The sequence below is a fragment of the Neolamprologus brichardi genome, chromosome 10, assembly GCF_056152115.1.
Source record: "Neolamprologus brichardi isolate AB-2024 chromosome 10, ASM5615211v1, whole genome shotgun sequence".
NCBI lineage: Eukaryota > Metazoa > Chordata > Actinopteri > Cichliformes > Cichlidae > Neolamprologus > Neolamprologus brichardi.
Window position 1 is genome coordinate 25,712,373 of NC_142113.1, and position 18,574 is coordinate 25,730,946.

The following is an 18,574-nucleotide window of genomic DNA, read 5'->3' on the forward strand; positions in this document are numbered from 1 at the left end:
AAGGACCTACTCAGGTGAAAACTTTCCTGAGTTAATGGGATCCTGCAAACAAAGGAATTGTGTTTTCACCTACTAAGAATCTAACATGACCCCCCGCCCTTTGTGCCGCCCTATGCATCCATACCATGTGGTGATTTAAAATTAATCAGTATAATCTAAAATTGAATTGCACATTAAATAAACAGTATAATTCTGGAGTAACATGTTCCCTACATGGAGTATTTGTGAGTATCCTTGCTGCTGAGTATTTCCACCAGCTATAAATGTTCAACAGCGACTTGTACTCGTCTAATGAGGAAACGAAGGTGCGGATGAGTGGTGCAGTTAAGGAGATAAGGAATGGTTGAAACACTGTTAGTCAAAGACTGTCTCCATTACACCAACCACTCAGGTGTTGCAACTGTATCTGGTTTTGAGGTCAGTTGCGACATCTGACTTTATCTTCTTCTGAGTCATTTTCACTAATTGCTTCTCGCTTGTTGTGCCCAAAAACCCATTTAGAAAATATTAACAGTTTTACAGTAATGTATTTATTTATGTAGTTTTGCTTGTTTGTTTGCCATGAGTTTCTCATAGTATTAAAATATATTTGTGGTTTTATTAGTTAACAAAAAAAAAGACTCAAACAACTAAAAACGTTGGTACAGAACTTCTGTGTGGTTTTAACAACTTGTTCAGCTTGTTTTAATAGCTTAATGCAGCCGTCACCACCTTGCCATCCATGACATCATGCAGCAGCCACACACACTGAGTCAACACGTGTTAATCATGTGCCACATTTCCCAGAAAGGCGACAGGGAGGCAGAATCAGGGCAAAACCGTTTCTTTAAACTAACTTTAAAATAACTTAAAATAACTTTTACAATGGCTTTTGTATATTTTGGGGTTTTTAGGAATTATTTTAAATATACCTGAGTTTGCCTTTATTACTTTTCAAAGTGTTTAAAGTTTTGTTTTGATTTCATTTTCATTCTTGAGTTTCAATTCTCGTGTCTGAGTTTTAGTCACCAGGTTGGTTTCTAAGTTTCACGAGCTGTGAAACTCGTTCACTAACCCGCCTCCTGCAAGCAAGTCGGTCAGTAAGTCAGTAAGAATTTCCCCTTTCTATGCAGAAAGGAGATAACCAGCAGGCGCTGAGCTAAATTTTGCCCAATCCTGCCCCCTTTTAAAGTTTTTTGCCCTCTGGGAAATTCCTATTTCTATTTTGGCAACTAAACTACAGTTATTAAAGACACCGACAACAAGTGCAGCAGTAATGTCAACACAAAAAATAAAATAACACTATCTGAAAGTGACACCTATATCATACCTATATTTGTTCAACAGAGTTATGCTACAAAGTATAAAAGACCAGTGACAAAACAGACCCTAGCTTTAGCATCGGGACAGGAAAAGCACAGGTCAGAATAGGAAAATGCTGCCTCAGTAACAAACACAACAGCAGGTGAGAGGAGGTGGGGATAAAGAGAGAGAGAGTTTTATTGTTTGGTTATTCTTTGTGAGTTCCTGATTGGAGGAGTGACTTGCTTGTTACTGGGGAGTGTTGCTCTGAGCCTATTTCTAACCTGACGACACAGTGTGAGCTGGTTGAAGCAGTCACATAACCAGTGTTGGTCAAGTTATTTGAAAATAGTAATTACTTCTCCAAGAAAGTAATCCAACGACTTTACTGATTACTTATTTTCAAAAGTAATTAGTTACTTATTACTTAGTTACTTTTTAAAAACATGATACACAACCTGAATACGTTCTAAAGCAATAGACCTTTCAGCCCAATTCTACTTTTTCCTCATAATCTATCATATGAAATTGAATCAAAAGTCTCTTTTTAAAACTTGTTTTATTAGTTTTAATCTTTTAACTTTATGCACATGGCATCAAGCAAAAACATAAATGATATGATATGAATGATATAACAGTCTTTGACTTGAAGAAATTTGTTTAACATTTAACTTATCTTCTGCATATTCAAGCATATAAAATAAAATAATTTTTTGTGTTTACACTCACTCTTTCAAATAAATGCAAGTAAAACAGAGCAAAAAATAAATAAAACAAAAGATTCAGTGGCACTAAGTCCTGTTGCTCTTAAATCTATTTTCACCTGTTTAGCGGGAGTGGGGTCGGTGGAGGTTTGCCCGGTGCCTCAGCGGGTCATGTCAGTGGGGGGATCTGGGGGCTTGCTAGGTGCTTGCTCAGATTTTTCGCTGTTTTGGCACTTTTTAGGGAATCAAACTCAAAGTAATGTCCAAACTTTAAAAGCTGCATGGTCGTACTTTCTCCCTCACTCCATATTATCCATTGTTGATCTAACACACGTCTGTTGCTGCCACGGATGTCGCAGGCTCGTATGTCATTCTCATGAGACACTCTCACAAACAAAATCACGGTTTAGTAATGCAGTAATAGTAATCCTTTACTTGTTACTTGAAAAAAGTAATCGGATTTCAGTAGCACATTACCTGTAACACGTTACTGCGCATCTCTACTCATAACTTTCTAGCGGGGGTGGTAATCATTGGTAATAATAGTGGAATGACACCATGGTAATATGGTGAATAACATAGACTGCATGGTCGTACTCTCTCCCAATATGCTGAACTATGAATTATATATTAATCATTAGTTATTATTAATATCAACTTCGAAAACAACATATAAAGATAAACTTCAATTAGCTTTCAACTTTTAAAAATAAAATAAATTAAACTGCATTTTTTCCTTTTAAAACGTCTTCTCATTGACTCACAATTATCACAGTTATCCAGACATTACACCAAGACTCAAAAATGTTTTATAGTTTCATCTTTCATTTGGAGGTCCTTATTTTATTTACCATGTATAATGATTCCAGTGCCACTATAATATGTTGCTATATTTGCTTTGTGACAACTCCCAGTCTATGATTTATCATTCAGTGGTTGCGTCACACGTGTGGGTTACTTTCAGATTCCACCAAGTTGTCAGTAAAAGCAAACAAAATCTCTAGACAGACCAGTTAATCATGTTAATCATCAATCCAATTAAGTTGCATTATCTATAAAGATGCATCTCCTTGGCAAATGGCCTGTATTTGGATAGCGCTTTACTTAGTCCCTAAGGACCCCAAAGTGCTTTACACTACATTCAGTCATCCACCCATTCACACACTGGTGATGGCAAGCTACATTGTAGCCACAGATGCCTTGGGTCTAGCACCCTAGACCTATTGCACCATAACTAAGGGAGGATACAGGGTCACCTGATCCAACCCTAATTATATGCTTTATAAAAAAGGAAAGTTTTAAGCTTGATCTTAAAAGATGAGATTGTTTCTGTCTCCTGAGTCCAAACTGAAAGCTGGTTCCACAGAAGAGGGGCCTGAAAGCTGAAGGCTCTGCCTCACATTCTACTTCTAAATACTGACTGGTCAGTCGGTGAAAAAAAACAACAACAATAACAACAACAAAAACAAAAACATTTTAAAGAAAGTACGTTAAATCCCATTTCTTTTTTGAAAACTAACTAGCTAAAAAAAAAAAAAAAATTCAAAGAAAAAAACTTCAAAAACAACATGTAAAGATGAACTTCAATTGGCTTCCAACTTTTAAAAAGAAAATAAAAAAATTAAACATAAGTAAATAAAATATCATATTAAAATTAAAAAATAGTAAAATTTGTAAAATAAAATTGGCAAAAAATCCAAGGTTCAAAAACAATATTTAAAGAAAAATGTGAAATATTTTTAATAGTTTTTTTCCTGAAGAAATGTTTGACATATAGTTTCAGTTACATTTATAAAAATAAAACTGCAATCAACATTATAAGTTTACTGAAAAAGTGCTCATTTCCAATCTCATCGTACTTCACTCTCTTGGCGTGATGACGACGTGGAACGTCAGAGTACGCACGCTCCAAAAACCTCACGGTCCCCGTGCTGCTTGCTAACGTCGGGATTAAACTGTCATCTTTTTCCTACCTACACATTGCTGTCGCCGGAGGCGTGGAACCGCTTCTTCCGCTTTCGCTCCGGTGAAAGCCGGACTGAGCTCTGGCAGCTGCTCGGGCCACACCCTCCGCTCCTGCCCTCTCCTTCTTCTAGTTGTTTACTGTACCAACAGTCGTGAGCTCTGCTTTGTGTCGTACCTGCCTAGCTGAGAGCTGGCCCGCCGCGCGCATGCAGCAGAATGGCTCGAGCGGTTCCAACGGCTCTGACGGCTGCAGCAGCAGAGAGCGCCAGTCTCTGTCCTTCAGCCCGCTGCCCGCCGCTACGCGGGTGAGACGCTTCATTCAGGAGAGACGGACGCTGCCTCTACCCAGAGTGATGGTGGTATTCTCGGCCGCTGGGGACACCGAGAAACCGAGCGATGCCATGTCTAGCTCGGACTCTGTGGAGGACGAGTTCCGAAAGCCGGCCTCCCCTTCGCCGAGCCTGACTCTGAGCACGCCACTCTGCTCCTCGCTGAACACCCAGGAACAGGAGGTAGGCCTCTTTTCCATGGAAAAAAAACAGTGGCACAAGCCACCAAACAACACAGCTTCTAACATAAAGAAATACTCATATTCATATAAAACTCATACTCATTAAACACCAACTGCAGGTATACTCTCATAAACATCCCGTTAATTATAACCACCTTGTTACTACCAAATAACAACACTGGGCTGATGGGTATACATATTTATGCAGAGGTCAGAGGCTGGTTGAGCTGCTGAATCCTGTGATGATTGGCTAGCAGTTGTGTCACATGACTGATGGAGCTAAACACAGGCACAGCAGGTTAATCATCTTAACCACAGGCTGCTGAGACCTGCTCACACAGCAAGATTTTCTTGATCTGCAATAGAAAATAAAGTAATATTCATTTTCTTATTGCACTTAGTGAAAAGAGTGTTCTTGCTTTTATCACACCAGGCCTCTGCAGTTCGTCTTTCATTGCATCAATAAATGTTCTCCGCGCCTTCCTCCTTTGCTCTCACCTGGCAGCTAAATATGCTGTATCTGTTTTCCAGTATATCCACTATCCCTCAGCTGCACATACCCAAGCCATCTTAGCCTTGCCTTTCTAACTTTGCCTCTTATGTAGTTTAAAGCTGCCGAGAAATATTTTAGTTTCAGATTATCAAACAAATTGCATGTTAAATAAAGATAACCCAAATAAATACAAAATACAGTTTTTAAATTTACTTCAAACTATCCAAACCAACCTGGTCTTATGTGAAAAAGAAATTGACTTCCTCCCAAAAATCATAAATTAACTGTAATAGATCACATTTTTGGAAAGCTGAGTTCATTTTCACTAGCCACACTCAGGCATAAACACTGTCAGACTTGTTGAATCAAGAAATCACTTAAATAAAATCTATCTGACAAAGCAAAGCAGGTAAAAAAAATCTCAAAAAGCAACACGTCAAAGTCAAGAACAGCCGAGAAACAAAGTCACTGACATCTATCACTCTGGGAAGGGTTACAAAGCCTATTCTAAGGCTTTGGGGCTAACCACAGTGAGAGCCATTATCCACAAATTTCAAAAACAACTCATCCAGCAGGTCACAAAAGAACCCAGAACAACATCTGAAGAACCGTGGGCCTCACTTAGCTCAGTGAGGGTCAGTAGTTGATGGAACCATGAATTCTGCTCTCTACCATTAAATCCTGAGGGAGAATGTCCAGCCATCAGTTCATGCCCTGAAGGTTAAAAGCACTCTGACTTACAGCAGGACAATGGTCTGAAACACCAGAAAGTGCGCCTCTGAATGGCTGAAAAAGGGCAAAATGAAGGTTTTGGAGTGGCCAACTGTGGACTTAAAACAGATTGAGATGCTTTTGCATGAGCTTAATCAGCCTGTTCATGCTGGTTTTCCAGCATGAACAGAGACCCCAAAGAAGAGTGGGTCAAAACTCCTCCACAGAAAGACTTACTGTCAGTTATCACAAACACTTAATTGTAGTTCTTGCTGCTAAGGCTGACACAACCACTTATTAGGTTTACTTTTTAAGACAGGGCAGGCAAGTTTGGATAACTGTATTTCCTTCATAAGGGAAATCATCATATTAAAAAGACATTTTTACTCCACCACACATTTTAAAAAGAAATCTTCATCAGCTGGAAAGAACGTGATTTAGAAAGTAAAGCTGTTGATGGAGACTGAAGCTGACCAGTAAATTATCAGAAGATCTAAACAAATTTAACTGGAATCTCAGATCGGTTCCAGTACATTTCTTTGGTGTAATATCACATTTACCTTGGCCTCTTAAAGCCTCTTAAAATGCACATGGTGAATTTCACTGGAAATATCTTAAAACCTACTTATGATTTGCTTTTTATGCACCGTAAAATATGCATTTCATTTTAAACCTGTCCTATTTCTCCTTTTAAGTTTCCAGAGGTCATCTCTCTAAACGTCGGGGGCACATACTTCACCACTCGCCTGTCCACACTGCGGCGATATGAGGACACCATGCTGGCTGCCATGTTTAGCGGCCGTCATTACATCCCACGCGATGCCGAGGGGCGCTACTTCATCGATCGGGATGGAGCCTACTTTGGGTGAGATTCAAGCAAAGATATTACCATCATTATCGGTGCTGCTGCCTGCAGTGATATCTCCTTATGAGATAAGGAGGTATAGTGAGGAAGAGGAGGGTTATATGTGGGAGTACAAAGTTTTTAAAAGGCAGCTTAGTGGAGGACAAACTTTTAGTTTCTGAAAGGTTCACGCTCTGTGATCTGAAGATTTTCAAGCTGCTGCAGACAGCTCATTATATTCTGACAGGTCTCGGTGAATCAGGTATTCTGTGAAATAAATTGGTCTCTTCTGCTAGCACTCAAAGTTGATTTACATATCTATTTCTGTGCCGCTGCTTTTTCTTATTTGTTGCTTATTTCTGAAGATATAATGTCCATACTGAGATTGTATTTGTGATAGGGTGAAAATTGCAGCCTCTGTCACAACATAACACTGTGGCCTTTAGTTAGATTGCTGTCATTTTAGATTATGGAGGGCAGACAAGTTGCGAACAAAGTCAGCAGGAAAGGACTGAAAATGTCATGGATGAGTGGTGCAGAGGGAACCAAGATGCATTAAACAGAAAGAAAACCTTTATTTATCCGAAGAAACAAACTGGAATCCAAAGTGAGCATGAAGGGTGACACTTTCAATAAACAGGAAACGGTAATGGGGGCATAAACAGACCGACAGAGTCACACTGATTACACAGTGAAACCACTGTGAAGATTAGAAAGGCCACAATAAGAAGATGACAAGTACCAAAACTCAATGTCACAAATACTAAAAATCCATGACAGAAAAGGTGTGGAAAATTAAAAAGAAAAAAGAGAGTTTACTGTCCAGACATCTCTGATAAAAAACAACCTCAGCAGAGTTTAACAAGACTTTACTGAGATCTGTAAACTCTGTGTTTCACACATAGGTCAGTCATTCTCCAGATAAAATAAAACATATCTGAGGGGATAGCTGCTTCTGTTTGCTAAGGAAAAATTAGTATTTTTCAGCTAGTTGGTGAGTGGTTGCTAGCTGTTGCAAAGCAGTAAAAATTTTGCGATTGCTATGGTTGGAAGCAGATTGCTGCAGTCTCCCAAAGTTTGCCTGAAAGATGCCAACTTCTCTGCAAGCACTTCCCAACTACTGGTGGATCGTTAGTGAAACTTGAAAACGAGCATTGCAAAGTGAAAACTTGAATGTTTACCTGCCAAAGTAAAAGTTGCCCCTTTTGAAATATGTTTGCAAAAGCAGTGAGGCTTAGCTTTTACTTTGAAGGTGAACAGTCTCTGCAGAAGAAGTTTTTGGTTTAGCCAGTTTCACCACCGACTGGCCTCAAGCCCAGGCAACCATTTTCCAACCAATTAAGGAATATATATTTTCCTTAGTGACCAGAGGTTGCCAGGCGGTCAGTCACTGGTCTATAAGCCTGCCTGAGTGGGGCTTTAACAATTGCATTTACAGGCAGTAGCACCCGCTAACAACCATGGACCAGCTGGCCAGGAAAGACATAATTTTCCTTAGCAATCAATAGTTGCCACAGGGGCTGGGGTCACCAACTGGTCTCTAGGCCTGTGAGACTGGAGTCTTAATTAGACTACCTGATTGGTGAGTATTTTGGTGCCTATTGGTTAGCTAGCTGCCTGCATTTTTGGACAAGTGATAGTTGTTAGTAAGTATTTTATCTGGCTGTCAGTAATCTGTTTTTGCATTAAAGAAGAGTTTGAAGTGATAACTAGGGTTTTCTTTGTGTGTGTTGTGGAGAACAGCAGGAAGGCGATGCTCTTTGTACAGGACAGCACAAGCATGTTATTGGCATTTGAAGTAAGTGCATGCAGACTGTGAATATATGCAGGAGCACATGTGGGAATGGAATTATTCCCAGATTCAGTCCAAGTAACCTGTTTTTTGGGAAAAAAAGAAAAACAGGCAGTAATAAAAAGCTCAGTGACACAGTAGCTGGGAATGTAACTCTGTCCTAGTTTTAAGTGGAGCTGGAGCCTGTCCTCTCTGACACACAGTGAGCAGTAAAGAGGCAGCGCTGTGGCCAGGAGAGTCCTTAATAAAACCACCTGATCGACAAGTTTAGCTGTTTGTCTTGAGTTTAAATCTCAAGACAAACTGAGTAAACAGAAAACACATTTTAATTCTACAGTTGGAAAGCCCAGCAGGAATGCAACGAGCATTATCCAAAAAAGAAAACACACAGGGAAGGGCAACTGACACTGTGACAAAGAGCAAAGGATAACTGAAATAATTTTTACTGACACTTAAAAAGGGGAATAGGGAACAGCTGGGTCCACAGGTGAGACTAATCAGGGATAGTGAGACAAAGGAAGTAAAATTAAACACAAAGCACAAAGGACACATGACTGCCAAAATAAAACAGGAAGTCAGTGACTAACACTTAGACAAGACATACTGAAATATAAAAGATATATAGAAGAAGATGGGTCGGAGAAAGCTAGGAAAACTAACATGAGTAGTTATACCAAATAAACCCCAACCAGAATTCAAGTGGAGAGAAACCGAAACGGAGAACTAAAGGCTCAAGAGATATGAAAATCCAATCTAAAATCCAATTTATGCCACCAGGAGGGCGAGAACATCATTAGATCCAGTACACACCCACAACCTCAGCTGTTCACACTTCTACAAGAGTCTGAAACCGAAGTCAAAAAGAGCATTAGACTCATGGGTAAAACAGTCAGTACTCCCCCTCCTTCACCTCATCACGACTGACTGTTACTGTACTATTATTGTTATTATTATCTAGTGTCACAAAAATCTGAACAGACCTGTTTTGCAAACTTGCACAAGCATAAATACAACTCGGGTTTTTTTTAAACACGTTTCTCTTTAACTCATTTAATTTTTTGTATAGTCATTACTTGTACTTTCCCTTTCCAATGTTTGAGTTCTTATTTTTTAATTTATGTTATTTATTATGACTTTTTATGACTGCTGTGTGAAAAGAATTTGGCAAAATAAGAATTTAATCATACAGTATAAACCCCATGTTTTTATTTACATGCACATATGACAATAAAAGTACTTCTGTTAGTTCTAAATATAACAATAAACAACCTAAGAACCAAAATAAAACCCTCAAATAATGAACAAGAATTTAAAGGATTACACAAACTTTAAATTTGCTGTGATACTAAAGCTAGAGCTATTTTGCATATTTACAGTAGTAGTAAAATAAAGCAGGAATCGTTGAAACCAATAGGCTTCATCCTGAATGTACAAAAGGTATTTCAGTGTAAAAGAAGGCGCACCAGCACTATCATCCCCAGAGCCGTCCATTGCTACAATGGAAAAGCTTTAAATATGAATACAAGAGCAAACGGAGTAGATGACTTATGTAAGAAGTGGGTTGACCTGAGCTCAGTGCTGAAATTTGTGAAGGGGTGTAATTAAAGATTTAAAAACATAACTCGATCAGCTTGAAAGGTAGAACATACAGTAACTGCATAAAGTAATAAAATGAAAACTTCAGAGGGTGCTGGCACTGCAGGCTGCACACGCTCAGAAGGAGCCTTTTCATTTGGGATGTTTTTAGCCAATCCTCTGCTCTGGTTCCTATTGTTTCGCTGGAAAATAAATCTTCTTCCAGGCTGCTGTTATCTTGTGCACTGCAGCAGCTTGTCGTCCAGTATTTTTCTGCATTAATTTTATTCTCTTAAGTTCACAAGCCCTCCAGGCTCTGCTGCAGAGAAACAGAAGGAAACCAACTTTTCTAAGTCAGTGTCTCTCAGTGAATCTACATGAGATATGCAGGACGAGTAAAGGAAAAGACATACAACTATACGAAGAAGGCATACAAACATGTATTCAGTACCTGGTGTATGATTACTAGGACATGCTCCAGCACTTTAAATTGGATTCAAAATTCCTGTCAAGATTTCAAAGCAAAGGCAAAGTATGGCCTGGGGGCTGGGACTGACCCATGACAGTCAAGATAAGTGACTGCATGAGTCTTTAATGCTTTTTAACTATGTTTCAATGCAGTGTGTTTGATCAGGGCAGATTAATTTAAACATGTATACAATTATTTTAAGTGTAACCAAATTTTTCTTCAGTTGTTGAGTGTGTGACCCTTTTGCTTTGTATGGTCCTCTGGAAAAAGTGTTGCTACTGGAAGATTTCTGATTTCCTTTGCAGTCCACTCTTACTATTTGTATTTGGCACTTGTGTTTGAGCAGGCCTTGGTTACACAAAGCCTGTGTTTGCATTCAGTGTTTGCATTCAATCTCACAACCCTCAGCTATCATGTTTACCATTTAGAGTATTAGCTTTTAAACATATCTGCATTTGTAAGCAATGACCAGTTGCTCAGAGCAGGTCATCATTAGACATTAAGGTTGATGTGTTCCTAGACTGGATACCTATTGGTAAATCTCATACAGGTACACTATTTAAGCTACATTAGCCTGGCTTGAGGTGCTGCAAGCTTCTTTGAAACCCACCTCCACCTCTGCTCCTTCTTTTACATTGTTTATGATATTAGTCAGTGTCACATCTGTCAAATAACAATAATAATCTTCTTCTGATATGTGTTGTCCTGACTGAAGGGCATTCAAGAACATTTTGTGTTTCTTCTTTTTTCTGCCTTTTACATTATTCCAACACCTGAAGACCTCATATTCAGGAACTGGTCTCCTGAATGCAAGGAAATAGTTGCCAGGGCTGTGTTCAGACAAAATGAGTTTTATGTTTTGTCTCTGATTAGTAAAAACTGATCTTAAAATAATAAAAATGCCATCAGCATGTGCCAGACTCAGCTGAGGGTTACACATTGCTTTCACAGCTGTTTATATGAGCAGGATGCTCATTTGCTGTTTCAGGCATGGTAACCTTAATATTGTCTGCTTTGTGCACAGTGCTCCAGGCACAACAAGCTATTGGAAAAGGATTATTGAATATTTTTCTGCATAATATTTGCCATTTTGTACATCCATCGTTTAACAGATTTTACCCACCAGGGCTAATCAATATTAAAAAAAACAATAGTTTCAGTTTTCAAAAGAGGCAACAGTGACAACAGAATAATTACAGCCGGCTGTGTACACCATTTAAGTTGTGTCAAAGCACAGAAGGTGATCAATAATCTATTTCAATCAAGTGTTTCTTCCTGTGGAAGAACACTCTGCATATTGAAAAAGCTCAAACATAACCAGTGACTGCTGGGATTTAGTAATAAGGCTTTTTATCAGTTTATCAATGGCCTTTCCATCCAAAGGGACATCCTGAACTTCCTCAGAGAAGGCGAGCTTCCTCACCGTGACAGAGTGAGAGCGGTATACAGAGAGGCTCAGTACTATGCCATTGGCCCGCTGCTGGACAGCCTGGAGGACATCCAGCCACTCACAGGGGAGAAAGTTCGACAAGCTTTCCTCGATCTGCTGCCCTACTACAAAGGTATCTGGGGAAGTCTGTCCTTCATACATGCAACCTTTGTGAAAGAAAACTTTTCAAAGATGTTGCAGACTGTAATAATGCTGTGACAGCTACACATTTAACTTTTCAATGTGTGTGATGTGCACACAGTGTAAATTGCATGCAGTGGAAGCACATTCTTGGGTCTCTGCGACTTCTGAACCAAATAATTACATTTTAGAGCCTCAATATTTAAAGTGTTGTTGTGTTTTATTTCATTGTGTTGAAGTCACCCCATGCTCTTTGGATTAACCTGGCTGTTGTTAGCATTTAAACCCTCAGGTTGTTATAAGTAAGCTGATAGGGGTGTAAAAAAAACAAACAAGTAAATGAATCAAGTCTAATATGAAATTTTTATTTGCTGAAGGCTGAAACAATTTGACGAGATGCAGCTCCTGATAATGAGTTTGGCGTATCCTGTGTGAAGTGTAAAGTGTTGTTCGATTAATGGAAGCGGCCTCATGGCCTCATACCAAGGAAATGGTTTATTTATAAGATGTGAATTAAAGTTGATGTAAAATAAATACAAAATATGACAGGAAGAGAAAAGGAAGCGGAGAGGCTGTACTCGGGCAGATTTATTTAAAAATGGAAGAAAGCAACTAGATTAGACAGTGATTTGAGTCAAGACTGGTTGTGTACTTAATAAAACACATGCTTTCATAAACACATAAAGTGAGCTATTTATCTGTGGCGCACACAAAAAGCAAATGAAGTGTCTAGAATAATACATATAAAAATAAAAATCCATAAACTCTACAGACTAAAGACTATTCATGTACTACATGGTAACTCTTGAGTCTTAATACGTCATAAATGTTCTGTCCTACAAAAGCCCGCTGTTAAAAACACATGAAATATTTACACTGTTAGGGAGTAGAGTAAAACTTTAATGTCCCCTTAAGGCATTTGCTTTTAGGCAATAGTCCAACACAATACATACACACTTACAGTACATATGGTACAATGTACAAAGCTGTTACCATGAATTACGAGGGAGAGAATTCAGAATCTGAATCTGGTGGTGCTAATTTGATGAAAGTCAAACCTTTGCACTGATGCAATCGTCTGAAGCTCATCATATAAAGGATGGTAAAGGTCGTTAAGGGTGGCTAATATTATAGCACATCTTGACGAGTTCATCCAGTTTGTGCCAGTTTTTGCACATACTGACCCACAAAGGCTGCAGATTACTTTGTGCAAGTGCGAGTCATTCATAGTCATTCAGCTGTTATTATTGGTATAGAATTATTATTATTTAGATTGAAAAGCATCAAAAAGGCACGGTTTCATGGCAAAAACAAACACAGACAGTGATTTTGGTGTTCATAGCTTTTTCTTGTCGATAAGAAGAGGTTAAGGAGTGAGAAAATGCTCGTGTTCTCGCCTTAGTCGACTTAAAAGAGCTCACAGATGCTGTTGCCAAGTGACGACTAAAACCAAATGACGTGCCGACAGTTTTCCTCCATGAGGAGTCTAAATGCTCTGACTTAGAGAGTGAAAATCACTTAAAGAAAGATGAAAGATGGCAAAAAATTAAAGACTCTCCTGCTGTGGAGTAAATCATCTGCTGTGGCGTTTGCTACCTCTGACAGCGAAGCAGTGGTCACGACCCCGATCACAGAGGAAGCAACAGTCTCTCAGTTCAGCCAGCTCAGCAGTCGCTGTTATAGAAACATCAGATACAGCCATACAGCAGATGAGAACATGTGAACACTAAATTGACTTACTTAAAAAAGTAGAGGACGATATGATACATGTTTATCATCCCAACAATACACATAAGGAAATAATTAAAGAATGGGGGAAGAGGGAGACAGGAAGCAAAATTAACGCAGGACACAAAAGATAACTAACCTTCAAAGTGAAACAGGAAATATCCAGACAAACACGAATAGTAAGACTTAAGGGACCAAAGAGGTACAGAGACAGTGCAAAGAAATGAACTACTACAAATAGTTACTATTTCTATTTCTAAAAAACTGTAGCTAATTACCTAGCTCCATCCCGTGTATAGATAAATGATTCTGTTCTCATTTCAGACAATCTGGAGCGTATCGTGGAAATCGCTAAACTGAGAGCCATGCAGAAAAAGGCGCGGTTTGCAAAGCTGAAGATCTGCGTCTACAAGGAGGAGATGCCCATCACGCCGTACGAACGCCCTCTTTTTAACTCTCTGCGCTTCGAGCGCTCGGACAGTGAGGCCAAGCTCTTTGAGCATCACTGCGAGGTGGACGTTTCCTTCGGGCCGTGGGAGGCGGTGGCAGACGTTTATGACCTGTTGCACTGCATCGTCAGTGACCTGGCCGAGCGCGGCATCACCGCCGAGCAGCAGTGCATCGGCGTCTGTGATAAACACCTCATCAACCATTACTACTGCAAGAGGCCCATCTACGAGTTCAAGATCACATGGTGGTGAAGCTCCATGGCTGATAGGACCAAAGAGCAACAGGATGGATGTTTCACTTTTAACTCAGCCGATACTGGTTTTTGTATTGACTTTGTCAGTATTTTGTGCTGATGTCTTAAAAATGTGACCCTTTAAATCATACTGTAAGTATTCAGTTTCCCCAAGATGTTTTATATTTTCCTTCTTGTTCAAGGTAAAAACCTTCTATAGCGTCTTAAAAGTACTGTAGAGAGTACCATAACACCCCTAACTCTGGTGGCCTCTAGTTTAACCTCTTACCTTGATACAGTGGTGTGCAGGTGTGCTGCAATAGATCACCACAGGTGCGCACGTGTGAGACACTCATTAGCCTTCAAGACGAGGTGATGCTTTCAGTTAGATCAGTTAGATTGATGTTCAGCCTATTAATAGGTTACTATCCACAAATTAAATTAGGCTGTTTCTAGCAGTCTAAGCAGACATCCCCAGACCTACCTCTCTCCCAGCCACCTCCTCCAGCGCTTCCTGGGGGGACATAGATTTTTCCAAGCTACCTGAGAGACATAATCTCTTCCATTTGTCCTGGGTCTGACCCGGGGCCTCCAGCCTGTTGGACATGCCCAAACACCTCACCTGGGAGGCGCTAGTGACATGCTTGAACCATCTCAGCTGGCTCCTTTTGATGTAGAGTAGTAGCTTTACTCTAAGAAACCCACCTGAGGGTCTCAGCATTAACATTGAGTGAGAGACGGGGTACCCTTGGACAGGCAGTCAGTGGATCAGAGGGATAAAACAGAGACTTATGCTCACATTTACACTTACAGCAAATTTAGAATCACCAGCTAAGTTAACAAGCTTGTCTTTGAACTGTGGCAGGAAACTGGAACACCTATAAAGATGTCACACAAAAGGCCCCATGAGGTTGCTCTCAGGTGACAGCACTGACCATCGTAGCACCAACCTGCACTTTGGTCATTTTTGGAGTTAATGTATTTAATTAAATGTCAAAGCAGGAAATGTTTTGGCCGCATACATCATACCTATTGCTTATTGCATGTATACTCAGAGTTATTAACAAATGATGAAGGAAATGCTATGCATCATGCACAAATGGCATGGGTGAAAGGCAACCTGTGTAGCTGAAGCATATCTACTCTGTTAGACACGCGGATGGATGGATATAAATTTCCTGATGGAAAGATTCACTTCACTTTAAATGACTAAAGTAATCAACCTACCTTTAAAAAGAAGCACATTTAAGTCATGCAGGAACTCTGAGACCAATATGTACAATTATGTATTAAACATAGAAAAATAGAAACAGTAGTGCTTCACGATCAGCTGTGCACATGTAGCATGCGAGCAGGTGGATTCCGAAGGAAAAAAAGCATTGTTTTCTAACATGGATCAATTTGAAAGTACGGCTGCTTCTGATGTAAACCGCTGATCGCTTCATATTTAATCTACATGGCTTGCAGTATTGTTTGTTAGACTTACAGTTTTAGGAAACATCAGCCAATGAAGTCACAAGTACACCTGGTGTACTCACACCAGGTGAGGGTGAGTCCAGTTTGTTTGCTGCCTGCTGTGCCAAGGTGCGAGTAAGTGAGCCATCATTGCACTCGGGCATATTATGCATATAGTGTGATCACCTATCTGCACTCCAGCACAGACCTGTCAGTGCTTCCTCAGCGACAGCTGCATCCATGTGAGGACAGCCTGTCACCACTTGCCCAATTATGCCACCAACAGTTTTACTTGTGCACGGTGCCCCTCACTTTCTCTGCAGCCTCGCTTCCAAACACTGTATGGGGATGAAGTTTCTCTCTTCCAACAGAAGAAGACGTTGGGGGAAAAACGTAGGATGAAATGCTGGTAGTTAAGGCGCCAATTACAGTAGTCTGCAATCGGTGACTGCATCTATGCGACCTGTAGTTATATTTCTAGGACACATATATCACTCGATTAAGGTGCGTCCCCACAGGATAAGAATGTAGAAAGTCACTGACATTCAATGAGAGCGAGGGATAACATTGATTTAGTTGTGACAGGGAGCATCTGAAGCCTTGTTATCACCCATCAGCTACAAAGCGATAGACAGTGAGGAAACTGTTTCCTGTGTGGACGACCTAAAACATAGCAGAATTTCACTCACCAAATCTAAAACCCAGACGCGGTCTTGGATTAGCAGAGATTATTTAATTCTATTAAAAATGCTCCAAAAGCCTCTAGAACAACACAAAGACCTTTAAGAGGTCGAGTTCAGTGAATACACTTAGTGAAGGTCAAGCTACACCCTGTACAGTTGATATGAAGGAAGGAAATATCCACAGTTAGTGCCAACCTGTAAACATATTAATGCTGTGAAAGTGGGTATTTTATAATGGGAGTCTATGGGAACTTTTTACCTTTTGGAGGCAGCCTCAAGTGGCCACTTGAGGAACTACAGTTTTTTTCCACTTAATGTTTTTGGTTCATTTTTCAGCTCTAAAGGTTGCTGCGTGATTTTAGCTCAGCTGAAACTCAGCACTCTACTTACTCAGGTCCACAGAAATTTACCCGCCAAGTTTAAAAACAGTTGAGGACATGCAGAGATTTCTTGAATCATTAGCTGACTTTATCCACCATGTACAGAGGAGTTAAAGAAGGTCAGGAATGCCATGGTTTTATAGAAAATCAGCCCCATTTTAAATCTGATAATCTCGACTCTGTGTGATTTAAGTTTGAAGGTTGTTGGTGTATATCTATGATGACTTTGTGTCCGAGCCACCAGCAGTGCTGTGGTTAAGCAGACAAACTGTAAGAAGTAAGTAAGACGCCTGTGATGTAACCACAGATCGACAGATTTAAAGGCCAGCTCTAACTGTACCATTATGTATGTTTATGCATTAATTCCTGATTTATCAGTCTGACTGTAGCGTTGGTCTGATCTGTGTCAGGGTTCACGACCCACCACATTTCCAGAGCCATCGTTTGAACACATGCCCTTATAGTGGATATTGTATATTGTGATTAAACTGAAGTCAGATGTGTATATTTTAAGAATAACTTGCTTCAGGTGTAATCTAGACAGAGTATATTTTCATTAAGCTGCAAGTTTTTAAAGCTATAAGGAAGCTGGGGCTGTATCCATATTGCCATTCACAGTGTGGGTTGAAGGAGTTTGTTTTATTGCACACTAATGAATATTTGTAGTTAATGCAGCAGATGTGAAACTGTCTAGAATTCAGAAATATTTGTTAACAACCTCAGTTGTTATTTTTCCACCTCTTTTAACACTGCTGTACTTTATAAAGTCAGAGCACCTTGAAAGTTTAACAAAGACATCTCCAAGTTTCACCTCAGTGTCGCCTCACTTCAGTTATCCTTACTAAGAAATGCAAACATGCTTATTTTATTTATTATGCAGGAGCGATGCTACATTATTTCCTGGAGCACTACTTGTAACCTTGTTTTTACAACATTGTGTTTGTTTATAGTGTTTTTATATGGTTTCTTGTCTGTTTCTGTTAGCTTCCAGGAAGCTCTGGTTCTATATAGTCGACTTCTGTTTGTTTGTATTGTGAAAGACTAATGTGTCATTTTTATTATTTATGGTAAAAATTAAAACTGTTAAGTGCATCTACAGCTTTGTTCCTGTTTTATTGACCATTCTGTGGTGACGATTTGTAGGAATAAAGTTAAATAAAATATTGTATTTATAAAAGAGCAAATAACATTTTTAATGTTCTTACACAGCTGTGTTCAGAAGTTTACACCACCATGCTTGACAGTTTGTACAGTGTTCTTATGTTTGAAAGCCTCACCTCTCCTCCAAACAAACCTCTTGTCACTGTGACCAAATAGCTCAGTCTTTGTCTCATCTGACCATAAACCTTTTCTGCAGAAGGCATTTGGCTTGGCCTCTCAGTCCATCACAGTGGACGGTGACAGTTTTGGTCTTTTTCCAGACCTTGGCAATATGGTGACATGTCAAATATATAGGTATATACAGGTATATTTATATAATTATAACTTCAATTATGCTTCTTAGATCTTCAGAGTTCCTTGGACTTTCTCATTAATCTGAGTATTTGTCAGTCCAGTGATGTCAAACAAATCCTTTTTGTGCTGCAGAAATCATTAACAGCCCAAAATTACCACGACATTGATGTCCAGGATGAGTGGAATGAGGGCAAGCGCCTTAAACCACTGGATGCCACTTCAGCAAGTCAGCACAATCCTGCCAGCGATGGTGAGTTATTGCCTGGATTTTTCCAG

At 39.6% G+C, this 18,574-nt stretch overlaps 2 protein-coding genes across 5 annotated transcripts in view; one reads left to right on the forward strand and one right to left on the reverse strand.

The window, feature by feature from the left end:
* The window catches only part of LOC102777145 (uncharacterized), a 25,974-nt gene extending 21,671 nt beyond the window's left edge, over positions 1-4,303 (reverse strand). For all 4 annotated transcript variants that reach the window (XM_006785054.3, XM_035905328.2, XM_006785052.3 and 1 more), the window contains exon 1: positions 3,959-4,303. The gene's annotated coding sequence lies outside the window, so the exon portion shown is untranslated. The remainder of the gene's footprint in view (positions 1-3,958) is intronic.
* kctd7 (potassium channel tetramerization domain containing 7) lies at positions 3,891-17,931 on the forward strand. Its single transcript, XM_006785051.3, has 4 exons — positions 3,891-4,462; positions 6,361-6,530; positions 11,729-11,907; positions 13,968-17,931. Exons 1-4 carry the CDS (start codon positions 4,157-4,159, stop codon positions 14,342-14,344), a joined length of 1,032 nt encoding a protein of 343 aa, XP_006785114.1. The 5' UTR covers positions 3,891-4,156; the 3' UTR covers positions 14,345-17,931.
* Positions 17,932-18,574: the final 643 nt, after the last annotated feature.